The sequence below is a fragment of the Haplochromis burtoni genome, unplaced genomic scaffold (assembly GCF_018398535.1).
Source record: "Haplochromis burtoni strain Fernald_Lab_line unplaced genomic scaffold, NCSU_Asbu1 Contig_252, whole genome shotgun sequence".
In the NCBI taxonomy this organism is placed as follows: Eukaryota; Metazoa; Chordata; class Actinopteri; order Cichliformes; family Cichlidae; genus Haplochromis; species Haplochromis burtoni.
This window is the reverse complement of record NW_024582613.1, coordinates 91,790-111,696: the sequence shown is the minus strand read 5'-3', so window position 1 is coordinate 111,696 and position 19,907 is coordinate 91,790. Positions and strand designations below refer to the sequence as shown.

The following is a 19,907-nucleotide window of genomic DNA, read 5'->3' as shown; positions in this document are numbered from 1 at the left end:
GTATCTGGGATTTTGTGATTTCTTCTTTTCAAACAGCAGATGGCGTTGTTAAACTGCGCTACAGCACGCACAAATTCTACAGTTGCTGAAGATCAAACAAAGAGCGTCATCATCCTGGGAAGGTTGATTTGGATGCAGCATTTCTTTTAGTGTGTCTATTGGTAATATGCAAATGCACTTTGCACATAAAAAGGTTCTATAAGTAACAATACATTGCTTTAATGCTGGGAGCAGAATGCGTTTCTCTCAGTATGTAGATTACTCAACATGGCCCCAGATCCTAGACTTCTGCTTTCAAGGGTCTTTTATGACATTTTATTTTACATTCATTTTTGAATTGGAGAAATTGTGGTGGATTAATGATTTTTTAAAAAGGTGAGCTATAAATAGAATTCTCAAAGGCTGAATGAAAATGTAAATTAGCTTACCTCCACTTTACTATAGCAAATTTGATTTCCCCCTCCCCCCCTTTTTTTGTGGTTTGGTGTTGCTTTCACCCCTCAGGCTCAAATCTGCTCAAAAGCCCCTCCAACAGACCACTGCCTCCACAAGATTAGCCAGCCATTCACCAACCACAATGCCCCTGCTTCTGCTGCTGCACCGTGCCTTCCAAGGAAGCCTCCTCATGTGGGATTACGGGGAGGAGATCCACATTTTCCTGCTTGCGCAAAACCAATCACAGATACTCACAAAACCGACTCACACAAGCACACACGCACGCACGCAAATATCAGGCCGCATCGTTAGTCGACACGAAACAAGTGTCTAAATCAAGATGACACATCAGGGTCATGCCAAATTCAGCTTGGCCTCTTCAATGTGTGAAGGCCACAAGGAGCACGACATCTGTGCTCGGGATGGAGGACTGGTCTCTCATTCGCTGCCTCCTGCTACAGCTGTAACAGAACGGACTCTGCTGCTTTCAGACGTAGTCGAGACAAACATATGTCGAAATCTGTCCTCGTCGTTTTGTGCTCTCTTGCTTACCTAAAAACGAATGAACCAATAAAAACAGGCTCCGGATTTGTAATCGGTCTAATTGAATAAATGCATGATTTCACCATAGACTCAATTTTTTAAAAAGTGGTCCTTGGAGTGTCAGACATGTTGGCTCACATATTGTGCACATGCTGGCCTTCGCAAATGGCTGATAGAGATCTCATTCATTCGTTTGCATAATTCCAAATTTGTTGTGCCTGAATAGAATCCAAGGCTGCATCCCTATCTACAGCAACCCCCCCTGTGCACAGTGTCTCGGGAATTTGCATGATTGCCTGTAGATTATTTGAACATCATCTATTCCCCCTCCTCTTTTTCTTATTTCTGTGGCTCTCTGCTGTGAGGATGCACACACATCCTTGGGCAAAAGAATCTAAAATAGATCATACGAGCAACTGGAGTAGATGCACAGGCACAGGAAGCAGCTCACGGGCAGACTTGAGTCATGCTGGCAAGATCATGCACCCTGAGCTGACAGCCCAACACACCCGATTACCAAGCACGTCATTTCTAAAATGCAGCCGCAGCCTCACCATAGGTCATAAACAAAAGAGGAAAAGTTGAGATCCAATGCGGGCTTACACCTATAGGACTCCTGAATGTGTTTTAATTACACGCAGGGGTCTTTTGTGCTTTAAGAGTGACCTGATGAACGTCTCTGGCTCAGGCAATTGTGCCTCATTCATTGTGTCATGTGGACTGCTGGCAATGGCATAACCTTTATGGAGGGAAGGGAAGACAACACGGTCACTCTAGATAACAGTCTTGCAATGAACAGAAACAGACCCTGTCAGGCCATCTCAACATCAGTTTTCAGCTGCACACCATTACAAACACACTCTACCAATCACTCGTTGCCTTTTCCGCTCTTCCTCCATCCATCAGTTAAGACAGATCCTTCTTCATAAGGCCTCCTTGTGTGGCACGCAGGCTACACTGATTTGGCAGGATCCTATACATACATTTCTCCTTTACATCCCTCTACACTCAATCAGCTTCATTATTGACCTGCTTTGCTGAACACTTTGGCGGGCCATATCGCCGTATGGTGCTCAATACAGCCAGTGATCTCCCACTGATTTAGTTGGCTTAAATTCCTCTCTTTTATATATTATTGATTTGTAAATGATTGATTTAAAGGGCCATCTGCTGCACAATAGCATGAATGTTCTGTTGTTTTGTTGTTCCTTTAAAATAATAAATTGCTTCCAATTAGGACAATCAAATGATGCGCAAATATTTCTGTTTAGTTTGCGACTCCATTCTTACTAAATGTTATAACGACACCATATAATTATTTAGATTTCCTCTCTTAACGACTGACAGAAAGGATGTGCATTGCAACATTGGGTTTTGGGCACTGAACAGAAGATAGATGTTTGAACCATCACTGAGGGGCATTCTCATCTCTCATTATACAGCTTGTTAGGGCCCACATTACAGCTGCTCGACTGAGCACCCATAATAAGGAAAATGACCCAACACCGATATGAGCAGTAATGTTTTTCTTCTCACGGCCGTCTACTACTGGCTTCCATGGCCCTATCTCTTTCCTCTTGTCTGTCTGCCGCCCCCCTTTGCCACAGCACCTCACCACCACCAACTCTACCACTCCCCCCTGTGTGTTTGGCAGTCACACAGTGGGCCATGTGTGTGCTGAACACGTTACATAATGCCCTCCTTTCACTGCACTCCAGATCAAAGAGAACAATCCAGCACAGAAAAATTGCTCCTTGCTGATTTTCCTTCTCTTCCACCATCGCATTGTTTTATCAGACTTCAGTACCAAGAGACTGTACAGTAGATTGTATCATTATCCGCTTCAGCATTCCCCTTCATGTTGAAAACCAAACAGCAAAATGGGGAATGATCTGAGGTTGACTGTTAAAAAAAAGAAAAAAGTTAGGTCGGCAGGGCATGACGATGCTCCAATTGAGCCTCACTTTTGGAGGTCAGAAAAAAAAAATCAAGACGGTAACAGTCAGTATGCTTTAATAAAATGAATTTAAATATCCTCAGGCTACTCAGCTTCATCTTTTTCATATATCCTGAAAAAAACTGATGCAATTATAATGAAAACTTTTTTTTTTGTAAGAGGCTTTCCAATCAGCATTTTGCAAAATTCTCTTTTAATTCCACTAAATACCTGACTAGATGTATGCACGAATCCAGCAACGAAACAGTCAAATAAAAGAGCAGACCATGCCACCTCTTTTTCATGCTAAAATAAAAGTCTCCATCAAGAGGAGGAAACAGCAGCACAGAGAGACAAAGAGCAAGAGAGCATCAAACGCTGTCAGAGGGGCTGGGCCTGTCCACAACACTGTGAGGATTGAAGTAATGAGTGTGTGCTGGAGGGACATTTACCTCTATTTTGAGACTAAAGGGTGAATGTAAAAAAATATAATGCACCAAAAGAGCTGAAGCTGTTCATTTTTCAGAATAAATGCTCTAAAGGAGCAAACACTTGCCAGTGTGCCTTGATATGTGCCATGACATAAGTTACATTTGATACATAAAGGTATACATGCCATGTATACAACATTTTTTCTCAGTGTCTATCTTCACAGTGAGCGTCAGCTGATTTAGAAGTATTTGATCCCCTCCAGACAGCTGGGATCAGCAGCAGTCCTTATCTCTGTTAACCCCCCAGTGATGGAGAGTGGTTCACTGGTCCAAGGGAACAGAGTGGCTGGGCTATCACTGGCCCTCAGCCCGGGGGGAATGAGCAGGTGAACCAGGAATAAAAGCATCTTTAGGACAGAGCACATGCTTGCAATAGTGCATAGCAGACCATAAGTTGTGCAGCTGCAGCATCAAATGAATTGCGGGGGAATGGGAGAGGGCAAGGCTTCAGAGTGGGTTTGCCGCTCAAACTGTTATCACACCTGACAGTGTCTGGTTTGGGATCCAGTGGTGCACGCGGCATACGTAAGCGGCTGGTCATCTGTAAGGCAGAGTGATAGGGTGTGACGTGTCACACGCCACATTAAGCCCAGCCAGAGGATGTGTTTGACAGACCACAGGAACTTACTCCAGCTTTGCCTTGACTCATATTGTCAGACCTACTTGGTAGTTCCAAGTTCTCATGTGGAGCCTTAATCAAATACAGACTTTGATTACAGTTTCATCCATGATTTTTTTTTACGTTTTTTTGTGTGAATGTGATGTGTTCATGATGTCATATCACAATGATACCTTATTTTCTTAACATATCAAACAGCTTATGGCAAGACTATACAAGTTTTGGTTTAATATGCCTCCTTTAGGGTAAAAAGAAATTATCCAAAATATGTAATTTGTATGTTTAAACATAAAAATTCAGTTAACTTGTAATAGAAAGAATAATTGTTTTAATTTTAGTAATCGACTAGGTGACGTGTATAAGTTTTTACCAGTGAACAGTATTTTCAGGTGGCAGTCATGGGTGAATTTCCTGGTAGGCCAGTCCCTGGCTGCTGAAACTAGCTCTTGGGGAAGAAGCCTGAGCTAGTGCACGAGGTTCAGAGATATCATCTGGATAGATTGCCCTTGGTGAGAGGTGGCAGAGGTGTGTACACTAGTATCCCCCCAGTTCACTGCCTGCATGTTGGGATTTTCCCAAGTAGATGAGAAAGTGGCTTCCTTGCACTAGCTCAGGCTTCTTCCCCAAGAGCTAGCCATTGTCTTGCTGGGAGACTTCAATACTCATGTTGGCATCAACAGTGAGGAACAGCCTTCCTGATCTGAACCAAAGTAGTGTTTTATTATTGGACTTTTGTGTCAACCACAAACACAGTTCAAGCCATGCTCCACTCCTTCATTGTTTACCAGTAAAAATATATGAAACGTTATAATATGTATTTTATTTTTTAAATCAGACATTTATACTTACATACTCAAATGCTTACAGACACCAAGCCTCCCATTTTACTGCTGTCTACAAGTTTTGATATATGTGTGCATGTTTTAGGAGTAAAATTATGGTAAAAATGACTTTTTTTCATGGTGCTCAACAACCATCTCCATAAAACTCCAATATTCTAGCAAAATAGAATTTTTTAAAAAATGTGTTTTGTTAAATTTTTACATTTTTGTTTCTGAAATGTATGTCAAAGGTTAAATTTTGAGCCATTTGTACCAAATATTTAGACAGATAACGTATCATTTTGTAATCCAAAAAAATATCTAAAGGATTTCGACTGTTTTATCTGATTATTACATAAGTAAGGGGCCAAGCAAACATGTACCTCAGACGCAAACAGGTAGATTTACCACCGCTGAAAAAAAATCATTGCTTACTTTGTTTTTTCTTTCCTGTCAACTTTGACAACAACCAAAAGAAAAGTGTTCTGTAAATTACACATTCAATAACCAATTACAGTCACTGTTATGAAAAACAAACAAACTGATAAGCCTGTGTAGGACTGTGATTCATCAGTAAGGGATTTCTTCAGCGTGACCATTTTTCTCCACCTAACCTGTCGTGTGAGCATGAGATCATTAAGTCCTGTCCACATATTCAATGATAAGTAATAAGAAAGTTAAGAGATCTCCAACCACGCCCTCCCTAACCAGCACTTGGATTGATTATCAGAAACTAGACAAGGAACCACTAAAGGACACAATATAAGTTAAGCTTTTAATGAGGTGCAGTTTTTATTTATACTCAGCTACTAATGGTAATAAAATAAATCAATAAATCAAATGCATATTCTGCTGCTTTGCTATTACAACAGCACAAATCCTCAGTATTCCTTAGTTAGTTAAACTAGCATGTCGAAGAACTGAGCACTGATTTTTTGTGTGTGTGTGGATTTATGCTGTCTCAGTTGTTCTGTGTCTTCCTGTAATCTCAATATTGTTTTGATGATGTTGAGATCAAGCCTCTGTGGGGGCCATGCCATCTGTTGCAGAACTCTCCCTTCTTCTTGCTGAATATTCTTAAAATCTCAGGCATTAATGTATTCAAGAAACTTATATTCATCTATGATACTATCTACAAATGGAAAAAAAAAAGTCTAGCTTATGCTAGACTTATGCTACACTTGATGAAGTTAAGTTTTAAGTTAAGAAATCTTAGAAACTTACAGACCTTGTGCAGCTTTTGGGTTTGCACTAATTCTAAAAAACAGTTGAAATAATATTTGTTCTCAACACTGTTGAGCTTAAAGGTAGTTTTGACCATAAAAACTGATGATAAACCATAATAAATAAACAAAAGTGCTACCATCTTCTACATATAATATAAACAACACTGACTTTGAGGGAAAAGACCAAACTTATGTTGATCCAAGAAACCCAAACTATGACTGAACTTTGGCTTTAGGCAAATGCATTACTATATCTGAAAAAGTAAAAAGGAACATTATGCTTGTTTTTTTTCTGTCTCCACATGTCAACATGTTTCTTTTGGTTGAATAGAGGTTGGTTCCGCTGTTGATGTGTGTCTTGTGAGGTAACACCAATGTACCCTGTTTGCTCCAGTGCTTGGCTTTTTCTTGACCTCATTCACCTCTGCTGCGTGTCCATTCGTCTGCTCTTTGGGGTGTCTTACCTGTCATTATTTAGCTAAAGGGAGGGAGTGTGCAGAGCCGAGGAGCCCGAGGTGAGGACGACAGACTGGGCAGGCCGCTGTGGCCCAGCCTGGTCCGACTCACTCATCTGTGAGCACAGTTCCCAAACCTCTCTGACAGATCAGAATAGAAAGCATGCACCACATCATAGCTGTGATTCACTCCAGCCTCAAGTCCAAGCATGCCCAGAAGACCCTCAGCACTCTTAATCATCGTGTGCGTATGTGTGTTTGCGTGTGTGTTGTTTAAGGAAGCGAGTGAGAGAGACAGGGAATGAATGAACTTGTTTGCATATGACAGTGCTTCTATAAAAGTTGCCTGTGTGTTTTCTGTATGTCAGAAAGAGTAAACAGCATCCTAACAGGCCCTCAAAATGTCTCCTGAGAGCACAGCACTGTACGCGTCTCATGTGCTCGCTGCAGTTTTCGGCTCATATTTGAGCGAGGAGGGTATTTATTCATATGCGGCGACTGAAATTTCTGAGTCTTATTCTGCACAGTTAAAATGTGCAGTCAAGGGCATAACTACATGAGTGAAAATGTCATGCAACTGTAGGGATAATACATGCAAAGCACGTGTGGAGGTCAGTTGGCCACATTTGCATATAACAATGTGCCAAAAATAATCAAATTAATATTCATTTGCTCTCACCAAAAACATAGACATCCCGACTGGGATTCTTGCCTGTAATATATCCAAATCACATTTAAAAGAATAGAAAAAGTAAATCATATAATCCATTACCTTGTTTTGAAGTGAAATAACAATAGCTTAAGGTCATGCTATGAGCTTTCCTTAATCACCTGCTCGTTACTTTCCACTTTACTTTCAGGTCCCAGCTGTAATAAACTGAGTAGACTCAGCCAACATCCTGAGGAGTGAAGTGTAAAGTGTGTGCCTGCGTAATCTGACAGAACTTATTTAGAATGCAGGTCTTTACTAAAGCTGTGCCTGAAGCAGCTGCCTGGTCCTGTCTTCACACTTAACAGGAGCGTTTGTACGTATTCTCATACAGTAACAACCCCGTACACACATGCCGACAGAAACACACACATGCATATACATGCGTATCTATTTTATGCAGAAATTACTGCATAAATAAAGACATAATATCCATGTATTACTATGCAAAAATGCAGTTGTGATAGAAAAAAAAGACGCATGAACGTGCAGCGCTGCAAGTCAGTGTGGGTTAAGATCCTGGAGATTAGCTTCACAGTAATGAAATTCAGTGGAACACAGGGTATGTTTCCTCTGTTGTCATTTTTGTGTAAGGGCAGGAAAACAAATAACTCCATTTGATGCTGGAAGAGTTTTTCATTTGTCAGCTATTATCAAAGTCCCACAGCAAAAACTCCAGAATAAAGAGGCCCAGGGTAGATCACAGGCCCATTTGGGTAGGGAATCCAGGAGAAAGCCATTAGAGGAGCTTCACTGGAGAACTAGCATTTCCTCCCACTGGCTTCACATCAGACCACAAGATTGTGCACAGCACCCGCTGTGCGTGACATCCACGCACAGCAACATGTGAACTGGGAAATGTTTAGCATGAACTATTCAGTTTTGTAAATTAGGCTTCTCTAAAAATAGTTAACATTAGAATACAGTCGTTCAGATTTTCTAACATTTTCAGAATACTTAAATATATACATCTGTATATATTTAGAGACACACACACGCATTTGGAATTTAGAGTACTTCACATTTCTAGAATGGGAACGAAAGAAAAGATTGCTGTTTGGTAGATATTTTTCTGCACCCTGATTTTTTCCCTCAGTGTTTCACTTTGCATATTCCTCGTCCTGATTTGCATTCAGTTTTTGACCCAGGCAGTAATCTACAGTGACTCCCCCATAAGCCTCTGGCACATTGGGGAGATGTTATAAGCTGTGACAAAAGACGAGAAGCACTAGAGCAAACTGAAGGTAGCAGGGGATAGTCTCCTGATTAGCTGAACGTGTCCCTAAATTCACTCTCACTTATAGAGATTCATATTAATCATAGCTGCTTTTTTGAAGTCTTCCTTCAGTCAAAGTGCTTTCCACTGTTTGGGTTACACTTGAAACTACTTTTTTTTATATTATTATCAGAGGTGATGGCTTTTGTTGCACAAATATACAGAAGAGAAATTCACCAGTATAAATATTTACCTTAGACACCATGTTGGGCAAAGACGTTTCTTTGCATTGTAATATTATAGGTTTATGAGCTGCTACAGAAGCAATTCAAGGGTCTGCATGAGTTCCAGAGAAATAGGATTTGTTCATTCAAACTTTCAGATATTTTACAGGACACTTAAAAATCTCTAGTGATATGTAAGACAGGTTAACCATTTTGACCTAGCCTCCAGAGCATCTGTACCAAAACTGTATGCTCTGTTTGCCTCTGAGCTTTGAGCTATGAAATATTTGCTGTGTCATGAGAACAAATTATGAAACAGCAAAATCTTTGGGAATCCACCATTTCAGATGTCTCAGAGTGTGTCCATTAAACTGACATCTTTCCCAGGTGCAGTGCATGAATGCATGCTTAGTATGCAAGCAGCAGTGCAGCTTGCGTGCATGGGCAAAATGAGACGGTGGATCCTTAAAAGTAAATTGCTAAACAAGTTCATTTTAGCAAGGTTCATATTCATATTGAGAAAATGGAGCCCGATTAGCATACGTGCAGAGAGGCTTTGCATGCTTGACATCCTCTCAGCCCCTCTGCTGGAAATAGCCATGCACACAACATCCTCTGATTACATTGATATGTAGATTCATGCATCTGCAAAGATTAGTTATTCATTAATGTATTTGCTGTGAATTCTCGTGTGAGTGTACCTCAGCCAGGAGTCTGGGGCAAGCCAAATGCATCTAAGGAAAAATGTCACAAATGATCACACAAAATCCACAGAAATAAAAAATGCAGGTTCAGTGACCCCACAATAGAATAAATCCATATGGGCGCTGTGATTAAGAAAATCCTTTGGCACTGGGGTTAAAAACAGAGGAAGTATAAACATAATTATCAGCCTTTTCATCTTCAACGCAGAATTGTTTTTTCTTGTTCAAAGTGGGCTATGAGGATTAATCATTGCCGTCTGTGTGAGTTTATAAGCGGTAGCGTTCTGTCATCCTTTCATAAAAGCATCATGGATCACCAGTTTTCTTCTTCAGTGTCCTCTCTTGCAGCCACACTGCAAGCACTTTTTAACTTTAAAAATAGGCTCACGACAGAGTGTGCCAAGGAATGCTAAATAACAAACAATGTCCCCTTGCTCAGATCTGTCCACAAAATGGAGCCGATCAGCACAGAGACACCGTGCTCCACATGACAAAAGAAATAAAAAAAAATAAAAATACTATCATGTCTTTAAATGCTGTCTACTTCAAATAATGTGTGCAGTATTCTTCAAAAACCCTTTAAATACGGAGTCACAGAGGGCCGTACAGTGTCGTCCTCACTAGACTTTGGCGGCGTTTCCTTTATCTGCTTGTTAAGACCAAAAAGAGAAAATTGCCTGATTAGCAGGGAGAATAATTAAGAAGAGGCTGTTTAGGGAGTCAGCACCAATTTATTCATCAGAGGAAGAAATGCTAAAATAGATGTTATGCTGAAACAGGAAGAACACAGATGAGCTATTAGTGCTCTATAGAGCTATAGACAGATCTATGCACAAGTGGCCACCACAATGAAAATTTGTGACCTAATCAAAATCTTATTGAGTCATATTTTTAATCATATATATATTTTTGGTGAAATAGATTCGACAGAGCGATCATTTTTCTAGATGTCACAATGATGAAGTCACCTGAAGTGGCAATATGGCCGAAATTCCTTTGCAAAAGATGGAAAAAAAGAGGAAAAAAGTCAAAAAATACTTCAACTGCTATGTTGGGAAACAAAAATGTCTCGATTTTGGACCATAGCCATAACCCCACCCTAACACAAAAATCCCATTGTTTTGTCTTTTTTCTTTTTTTAAACATTTTGCTGGAAGCATTGGTAATGCAATAAAACATTATAAAGTTATATCTGTCACTGGGGAAACTGCAGAAATTGCCTGCCCTAACCAAAAGCTAATTGTGTTCTGCTAGATTGCGCCTAACTAATAAAGAGCTTCTTCTTCCTGTCCTCCTCTGCCAAAAAATGATGATGCACCTCTCTTTTGGACAGAAGACATCAGTTTGGGTTGTCTCAGTGGTGACTGGTTTTGATAGGTAATGATGTTAAATTGCACAACTGGGAATAAAGGAGGCTACTAAGTCATCCATCAGTGGCTAGTTTATATGAGCTGCGATTAGAGGCATTATTCAAAGCCTAGTCCACTCAAACAGATAGCTTTCTATCCCTGACCTGCCTCTTTTTCTCTCTTTGCTCTCTCGCTCTCTTTCTTACACACACACATGCACACACGCGCACATGCCCACACGCACAGTTTGCCATGAGCTACTACAGGGGACAAGTCATTCTTTTATCCACGGCGAGTCATTGTTGTGGTGTCAGCTGGTGCCGTCTCTTTTATCACACTGGAAGCTAATGGAAGCAGCAACTGTGGTAGGTGGGGGAGAAGATGCAGGCGCGCGCGCACACACTTGCACATAAATACACAAGGAGCCGTAAGAGGTTGGGGAGATGGGGCGGGTGGGGACGGCAGGCCCCGGGGCAAGAGTTGTTTTGAGGTGATGTTTTTCTTGTTTGCTGAGGCCTCTCTATCAGCTTGTGTTTTTGACACTCAGTAAACCACAAGGAAGGGCTTCAGTCAATTTTGCTTTTGATGTGTAATTGCTTTTTATTTACTTTTTAACTGTAATGATGTTTAATTTTACCCACATGATAGAGTTAAACTGGATGTCATCTTCAGCCAAAGCTACAAAAGCAGCTATTTTACATGTCCCACCTGGTCTCATTCTAAAAGAACAAAAGATGAATGCAGCTACACAACACTTCAAGCCCCCCCCCCCCCCACCAAATCCATCCATGTAATTTTATTGGTTTCACACTTTCTTATATCTTTTGACTAGAAATGCTCTAAGGACAGGGTTTATTTACAAGCGAGGGAACAACAGCCAATTACTGCAGGAAGAGTCAGTGCAGGATGTTTTTATTTATTTATTTATTTTTTTTGATAGGATATTTGGAGTTGACCTAATTTTCTGGTAACAGTGTTACCAGAACCACTATTTCTTTCCGCTTGTTTAAAAAACAAAAGCTATAAGGGACATATGCCAGGCATGTGTTGTATTTATATTTTCTATAACTCTTTATTTTTTCAGTCTTTTTCTGTTTGTAGAACATAACAATCGTGCTTTATCATGTGACACCATTTAGATACATATCATGTTTATATTATGTTTTACATTAGGCAGTGAGACAGTTAAAAATATACAAAACAATATTGTTTTTTACTAGACATAGGTTCTATTTTTAATATAATCGTCAGCATCTTCATTGTCATCATCATCATCATCATCATTTCGTATATTTCTGTAAGATATGTGCTTTAGCTTCTGTGATCAAAATATTATTGCAGAAAACAGCAACTCAGTTTTTTCAACATTTAGACAATAACTTCCAATGTATTACAGACATTCACAGTTACATGTTTTACACAGTACAGTTTTACAACAAACTTCCAGAGAAAACTGTGGTAGATTAACTTTATACAAAATTCACAGGACATGAACTGTAGCCATTTCACATTTTCGCTCAGTTGTTTTGCTTTTCAAAGTAAACATGTGCTGTTCAACCAGATGCCTTTCATAGTAGCTGCCATAGAAGCAAACTAACATTGTCTTGACACACCATGGCAAAACTCTGGTAAAATTAAAGCTTATGCTTTTTCGGTTGTAAAGCAAAGACAACATCAACAAAAAGAGAAACAGACCACTTGCTTAATGGCCTGCGCTTATACACCTACATATGTATTGCTGAATACATATTGATCAAACTATATTTGATCAAGACACACAAAGAAAAAAAACATGACTGTACTTAAACACAGAGTTGGTCCAGTTTTTTTTTGTGCTAGCATACAAAGTGCTATTTTGTACTTCTGCCCAGTCATGTAAACAGACTATGGCTTAGTTGGAATTGGTGTACTGGCTTAAGGCCTACTCTGTTTCTCTTCTTTTGTTTGTCAGGAGACATCTCAGCAGTATTTCACTGATGTTCCTGAGGAAAGCATGCAAAACGTAAACAGGATTGACTGTCAGCATTAAGGGATAGTCGATGTTTGTAAATCGCTTTTCGAACCCTGTGCTTTTTATTATTATCATCATCATTATTATTATTATTGTACTTCTTTGTACCCTGTGCTTTACCAACCGAATACTTAATGGCATAGTTTTTGCTTTTGTCTGCCTATTGATTTTGGTCCTCCATCACAACACATATAGTATAAAACATCCTAAAAATAATTCTAAAAATGTTTTGATCACATAAAAGTTTTCTCTCTTTTTTTCACTGAAAAAATGAAGGAAAAATAACAGTCTCTCTCACACACATAATCTTTTGCAACAAATACTGGATCGCTCCAGAGCTCCTTAACATGAACTTCTTATTGGCATTGTGCTTACTCAGAGCTCCCCGTTTGCCGTGTGGCCATGTTTTACCTCACAGAGAGCAACATTTGGAAAAGAGACAACTGTGTGAGGTTTAGAAAACATCCACAAAAAAAAAAAGGAAAATTGACGCCATCCTTTGCACTTTTCAATGATGTCAATTTTGTTCACTACTTCATCTACTATATTCACACGGAATTTACTTGATTCATGAAGATATTCAACAAATCTCTAATCTATATCTCTAAGTTTTTTTTTCTTTTCTCACAGTATTACACAGTATGTTTACATTTTTTTTTTTTACCCAGAATTATGCTTGTATTTGTGGACACTAACAGTCTTTGATATTGTTTTCGGAATGCAAACCAACAATAAGACATCGTTGGCTTGGTTTTACAAATGCAGAAAAAAATTAAACATGGTTTGAAAATCGGTTTTGATCACATATTGCCCCTGGAGGTAGGTGAATCAATTATAATCTTGGAAGTCCTTTGTAATGTTCTCTTTTTTCTACATGCTCCATGAGGGTTTCTTTGTTGTCTACACGTTGGCCTCGGCATTGGTCAGGTTAGAGGTCGGGCTTGTTGGGTTCGGGGGGCTGACGGGCTCTGGTGGGCTAGTTGGGTTGGGTGGTGGGCTGGTTGGGCTAACTGTTGTGGTGGGAGGGTTAGCCGGACCAGTTGCGGTAGTGGTGGTGGTGGTGATAGTGGTGGAAGGACTTGTCACAGGATTCACAGGGCTAGAGGCGCTGGCTGGATTAGCTGGTGGAGGGGCAGCAGGTGTCACTGGGCTGGTTGAGTTGACAGGAGCTGGACTGGTGGGGCTGGCGGTGTTCGCAGGAGCCGGGTTGGCTGGGCTGGCAGCACTGGTTGGATTGGCAGGGCTGGACAGGTTAGCGGTGTTGGTTTCCACTTGCTGCTCCGGTCCATTTTCCTGAGGTCGCCTGACAACTGCAGGGGGCTGAAGCATTATCCGAAGTCGCTGGGAGCAGAACACGTGGTGAAAATAATTACATAAGAGAAAGAAGATACTAGGTTACAGAGTGAAGCTAAAAACCTACAAATAAAAGCTGGCAAAATCTGTGCTGTTTACCCAGTGACCCAACAACAGATGATTTCCTTCTTACCTCTTTGTAAGTGCCCTTGAGCCCGAGATACATGTAGATCATATATCCTGGTATGAGAATCATGGAGGACAGCGCCATGAGCCAGCCTACTCCCTGACCCCAGCTTGGGAACACATAGTCTCCCATTGTGAGAGGAACCATTTGTACGGCGCTGAACAAGAACACCCCCTGTGGGAGACATGAAACCCTTTATGCATCCTGACACCACTGACTACAGGCAGCGCTGTCTTAGCCTGACATGGCTGCAGGCAGGTAATATTGACTTTATTTATTGTTTCATTTTCATGTCGTGACTTTAGATGTACTGTTCTGTTAGTTCGGAGGACTCACTGCGACAATGAGAGGGGTGAATACAACCCAGCACAACTTCCACCATATGCAAGGCTTGTAGCCAATCATCTCCTGGATGTTGTCATAGAACTTGTTCACACCTGCGAGACAAATGAATCTATGATCAAAATATTCATATCCAATTTATTTCAATTTGCCCCTGGTCTGCCATGCATGATGATGAGGATGGTGGGGTGGAACACATGAGTGCTCGTGACCTTGAGGCTGAACGTCGCTTGAAGTTGTGCACATATCTTTGGATGCACCTGAGGCTTTCAGCCTTTCACATATTAGATTTTTTTTTGCAAACCTATTTTAAAATTGTAAAAAAAAGAAAAAGAAAAAAAACAGCTTATTTTGTTTCTCTTGCTATGTTTAATGGAACATTCCCGATACACACCGTAGCACCAGGATATGGAGATGCATTCAAAGAAGACCAAGAACAGCAGGGACATTCCACTGGCAGAGTAGTAGTCGAACAGTTTGAACACATAGATTCCTCCCTGGTTACAGAGAAATTGATAGGTGTTATTGAAAACTTTATGTGCAAATATACTCTAGTGCTGTAATCAATTAAAGCCACTGATTAAAATATAAATTGCCTTTTGCATGGTACATAGATGCACATGTTTTACTTGTATCTTTTAATAATTTTTCTCCTTTCTTTCACTGATTTGTGTAACGTAACGCCATGAATAGTCAGTGGTAATATGAGAAAGATGCCCTGCTGTACCTGCGTGATGTTTGAAAGTCCAATCACATAGGACACCAGACAGACAACCGCGATGAAGAGCTCTCGTCTACCTCTAAGAACTCTGGGAAACTCATCCACCAGAGCAGTGATGAAGCCTTCAACAGTGCAGAACTGAAGGACAGAGTCATAGAAACAGCATTAGGGATAAGTATGAATACTAGCACTTTTTTGCACTTTGCTGCTTTTATATTCTTTAATGTGGGTGTTTTTAAAAGAACGGATTTCTACGTTTTGCAGAGATTTGCAGTTATATAGCAAAACGCATTCTTTAACAGAGAACCTTTAACAAAAAACCGCAGTGTGCAGCAAACCATGGGACAAAATCACTAATGTAATCTTCTGAATGACCAAGCATTCACTTCTTGGATGCCATTTTGGTAATAGCTCTTGTATGCAAAAGCACTGTTGATATTAGAATAGGGTTAAAATTAGTCTTTTACTTTGAAGTGCTGATGCTCATGGGCACTGTGTAACTGCATATATGGTGTTCAAATTTCTCTAGCTTTATTCAAACTGAGCTATCATATATTAAGAGAAAAAACACACGCACACGTAAAGGGACCTGCAGGCAAATGGAGGTGATAAAGTTGCATTAAAAATACTTGACAGCCAATGTCAAAGCCCAGCTATATCTGTCCACAAGAAGCAAATTGCATGCTTATCATGCAGAGAGCAGGGGTGAGCTGCATGATATGTACCTGCATTTAAAATATTTAGGTCAGCCCATGAGCAGATCATCTCCAAGCCCCTTACCTGGCTGTCTATTCCCAGCATGAGCAGCATGGAGAAGAACAGAATGGCCCAGAGAGGGGAAACGGGCAATTGGGTTACAGCCTCCGGATAGGCCAGAAAAGCTAAGCCAGGACCTGGTTGGAAAACAGGAAAAATCATATTTCGTCGGGGTTCCTCTCACAGTATTCTGATAACGACATGCATACATATTCACACAGAAGTGTTGACTGATGCTGTTCATCAGTGAGCATCAATGACAGTGCAGCTTTTTTGTGCAGACGCAGAATCATTACAGAAGAAAACAATCTGTAGTTACCTGAAGCTGCTACATCAGCGATGGGTCTCTTTGTCACATGTGACATGAAGCCAACAATGGAGAAGATTACAAAGCCAGCAAACATGCTGGTACACGAGTTGATGCAGCACACAATGATGGAGTCTCTGGGGAGAGGAAATGTAAAATACAGCTTGTGTCAAAGACTTAAATTGACTAATTCTTGTGCTTCTTAACTGATCTTCTCTGAAAAACCTCAAAATGAGGTCATCATTGTTACCTGTTCCTTTTCATTGTAGTGTTTTATATATATATGCAATATTTCTTAATTGTGAATGATATAAATATATTTCCATTCAAAACCTCACACCAAACATGACCATTGTCACATTTTTATAGATATAGATGTTGTAGGAAGCTAGATCCGTTTGAATCAAGGGCACAAAATGCACAAAATGAATGCAACTATTTTTATGTAACTGATTGTTTATGTGACCCAGAACCATGGGGCTGCTGGAGAAAACAGGCTTTGCAATAATAGTACTTTTTTTTCCTCCAGCACACACACCAACAGAAAGAAGCTGCCTTAGATTTTTATTATATTCATGCCAGGAACTGACATTTATAACCTCCTTTTAAAAGCTTCTACCGAGTAAGATCGAATTGGATTAAGTTATCTTATAAAGTAGCAACAATTTAATTACTTCTATCTTCAGGTATTGCAATTTACTCTCATATATTAAATTCAGCAGCAGTCTTTGTCGTTGTCTCAAAGATTACATCCTGTTCATGAATCATCACCAGTCTTACCTGTAAACATTATTATTGAAAGGGTTATAACTGCCTAGAGCTATAAGTGACCCCAATCCCAATCCGTAGGAAAAAAAGATCTGAGTAGCTGCATCGAGCCATACCTGAAAAAAGGAGAAAATAACTGCGTGAGGCCGTCGTCTGCTCACTCAGGCATGCAGTACATGGGTATGAATCATGTAATAATATGTCATTACCTCAGATTCTTTGAGCTTTTCAAAGTCAGGGGTGATATAGAACAAAATTCCTTCTCTAGCTCCAGGTAGAGTCACCCCACGGATGAAGAGAATAAACAGCATGAAGTAAGGATATGTGGCTGAGAAGTAAACGACCTGAAAATGTAAGACCATTATCAGCAGGGTAACATCGCTGCATTTTAACAATATATATGATCCATAGATTTATACATTTTCATGAGATCTGTAAAGTTTCTGTAGCTTTTCCGAACAACAACAACAAAAAAAAAGCAAATGAAACTTCACTTACAGCTGGCCTGTTTGTCTCTCTGAATTTCTCACACAGTGTAAGATATGTGTGTGCAAAGCATGGGGCGATGGGGGATGGGATATTTTGTGACCAAACCAAATATTATTTTCCACGGTCATGTGATAAACCTCACTTTCAAAATGTGGCACCCCAAGAGAGGGAATCTGCCCCAAGTAAAGGGAAAAGATAAAGCCAGATTCTTGCAAGCGGCTGTTTGTTGCTCTACCTATCACAAATCCACATGCAGGATAGAGGAAGTGTCAGGAGTAGCAGAATTAGGGGAGCCACCATAAGGCAGAGCAGGATTAGTGAACATGAGTTTATGCTAACTCCTCTCCTATTTTGAAACAAATCTGGACGATACTGATTGCAATTTGAATGATTGATGAGCTGATATTAAAGTGATTAATATTGCATAGCTCACATAGTGTTCCACTTTTGGAATCAGCATAGCATCAGAGGTCTTGGGTAACCAAATCTATCAAACATCTTACCTTTCCTGTCCAGCCAACCCCTTTCCAAATACAGAAGTACACGAGGACCCAGGCAATAGCTAGCGTTATTGCCAGTGGCACTCGAAGCTGGCCTGGTTTCTCCAAGCCATCAGTCATTTGATGCATGTTGCGCCTATAAGTCAGAGGAAGCAACAATAAGACTATTATACACACACAGGGAAATAACCATGCAGCAGAGGAGGCTGTCTTTTATGTAGCTCGGGGAAGCATGCAGGACAGTTTAAAGCGCTGCTGTTGTGAAAAGCAAGAGAAAGCAGTCAATATCTTACTCCCAAAACTCCACCACTGCACTGGTGAGATTGGTGGTGTCTGCAATGCTGTAGTTTGTATAACATCTCTCTGTGTTCCATTCATTGTTACATGAGCTCCATGGAAGTTCCTGAAAAATAGAAATTTGTGATTTCCTTCTCCATGACAAATTTAGGGATTACCAGTTTCTTGCAGATATTGCAGGCTACATTCCCAATGAACAACCTTGCTCTTATCTTTCCTTCAGCTTTAAATGAAACACACTGTATAATACTTACAGTGGTGAAGGAGTTGTACAGGTAGTAAATGGCCCAAGCAATGATTATAATGTAGTAAATGTTGAGCCAGAAGGACAGAACAGCCGCTGCAAGGCCCACACCTGTCACAGAAAAATGAATTAGCCACTATACAACTATTATTGGATTGATTTGAGTGTGGCCTCCACATATAGTGATGGCCATACTTATTTCTTATAAGCATCAACATCATAAATATTCATGCTTTTTTCATCAAAGTAAATATTTTCTGGTTACCTATAAATATTCTGTTCATATACCTTTAAACATAGGAGCCAGTTTCCACACACCAAGCCCTCCAATTGATGTGTATTGACCGAGGGAGCATTCCAACAGGAACAAGGGGACCCCAGCAAATATAAGGGTCAAAAAATAGGGAATTAAGAAGGCCCCTGGATGGACAAAAGGAGATTACGTTATGCACTTACGAGTTATCAATTTTAGGCTAAAATTGCCTAGAGTAAATTAATTACATGGCGATGATTTAATTATTTTTATGTTATCAGCACGATCACTTTGGTCAGTTCGACTATGTGTATCATAGAACTGAATGATACATGCAGTTAAATTAGCTGTGAAAATAATATTTACCTCCACCGTTTTTTCCACAGAGATAGGGAAATCTCCATACGTTTCCCAGTCCAATTGCATAACCCACACACGACAGAAGAAAATCAAATTTCCCCCTCCATGTTTCTCTATCAGGCACCTCCTTTTTCTGCTTTTCGGGTTTCACGTCCAGTGACTTGGGTTTGTCATTATTAGTGGCCACCTCATTCAGTTCTGTGACTTGTCCATCCGTTTTGGTGCCGTTCGTCGCCATGTCTCTGGATTTGGCAGAGGTCCTGGCAGTCGGACGGGAGGCTTCAGCACCAGTCCACGTAGACAGCAGTTTCGCGGTTTTTCGACCTAACCCCTGGACCAAATGTCTGGAGATGAAGCCTGTGCGCACAAGGCTCGTCAGTCGTCGTTAACCTGTAATAGAGTAGGCTAATTGATTGTCTCTTCAAGGGAGCGCAGAAAAAGTGGTTATTTAATAAGCAAATATGGACATGTTATACTCCCGGCAGGTGTAATAAAAGAATGGAAATCAAATATAAACACTGTTTATCTCTGATGAATGAATATGAAAACGCAGACTAGCGAACCTCCCGATCATTTGGCACCCTGAAGAAAAATTTCCATTTATGTTAGACTCAACAAACAACAAAAACCATCGAGGGCAAAGTCATGCTG

At 40.3% G+C, this 19,907-nt stretch overlaps 1 protein-coding gene across 1 annotated transcript; it reads right to left on the bottom strand.

Annotated features, from left to right (window-relative positions):
- Positions 1-11,780: 11,780 nt before the first annotated feature.
- On the bottom strand, positions 11,781-19,063 carry slc6a1a (solute carrier family 6 member 1a; the record flags this gene model as incomplete). Its single annotated transcript, XM_005938996.3, is given in 13 exon segments — positions 11,781-14,080; positions 14,226-14,393; positions 14,556-14,656; positions 14,956-15,058; positions 15,289-15,420; positions 16,063-16,175; positions 16,358-16,482; positions 17,126-17,229; positions 17,323-17,457; positions 18,106-18,238; positions 18,396-18,505; positions 18,654-18,754; positions 18,932-19,063. Coding segments are annotated over 13 exon segments (1,898 nt in total), but the record flags the coding sequence as incomplete, so codon positions are not given.
- Positions 19,064-19,907: the final 844 nt, after the last annotated feature.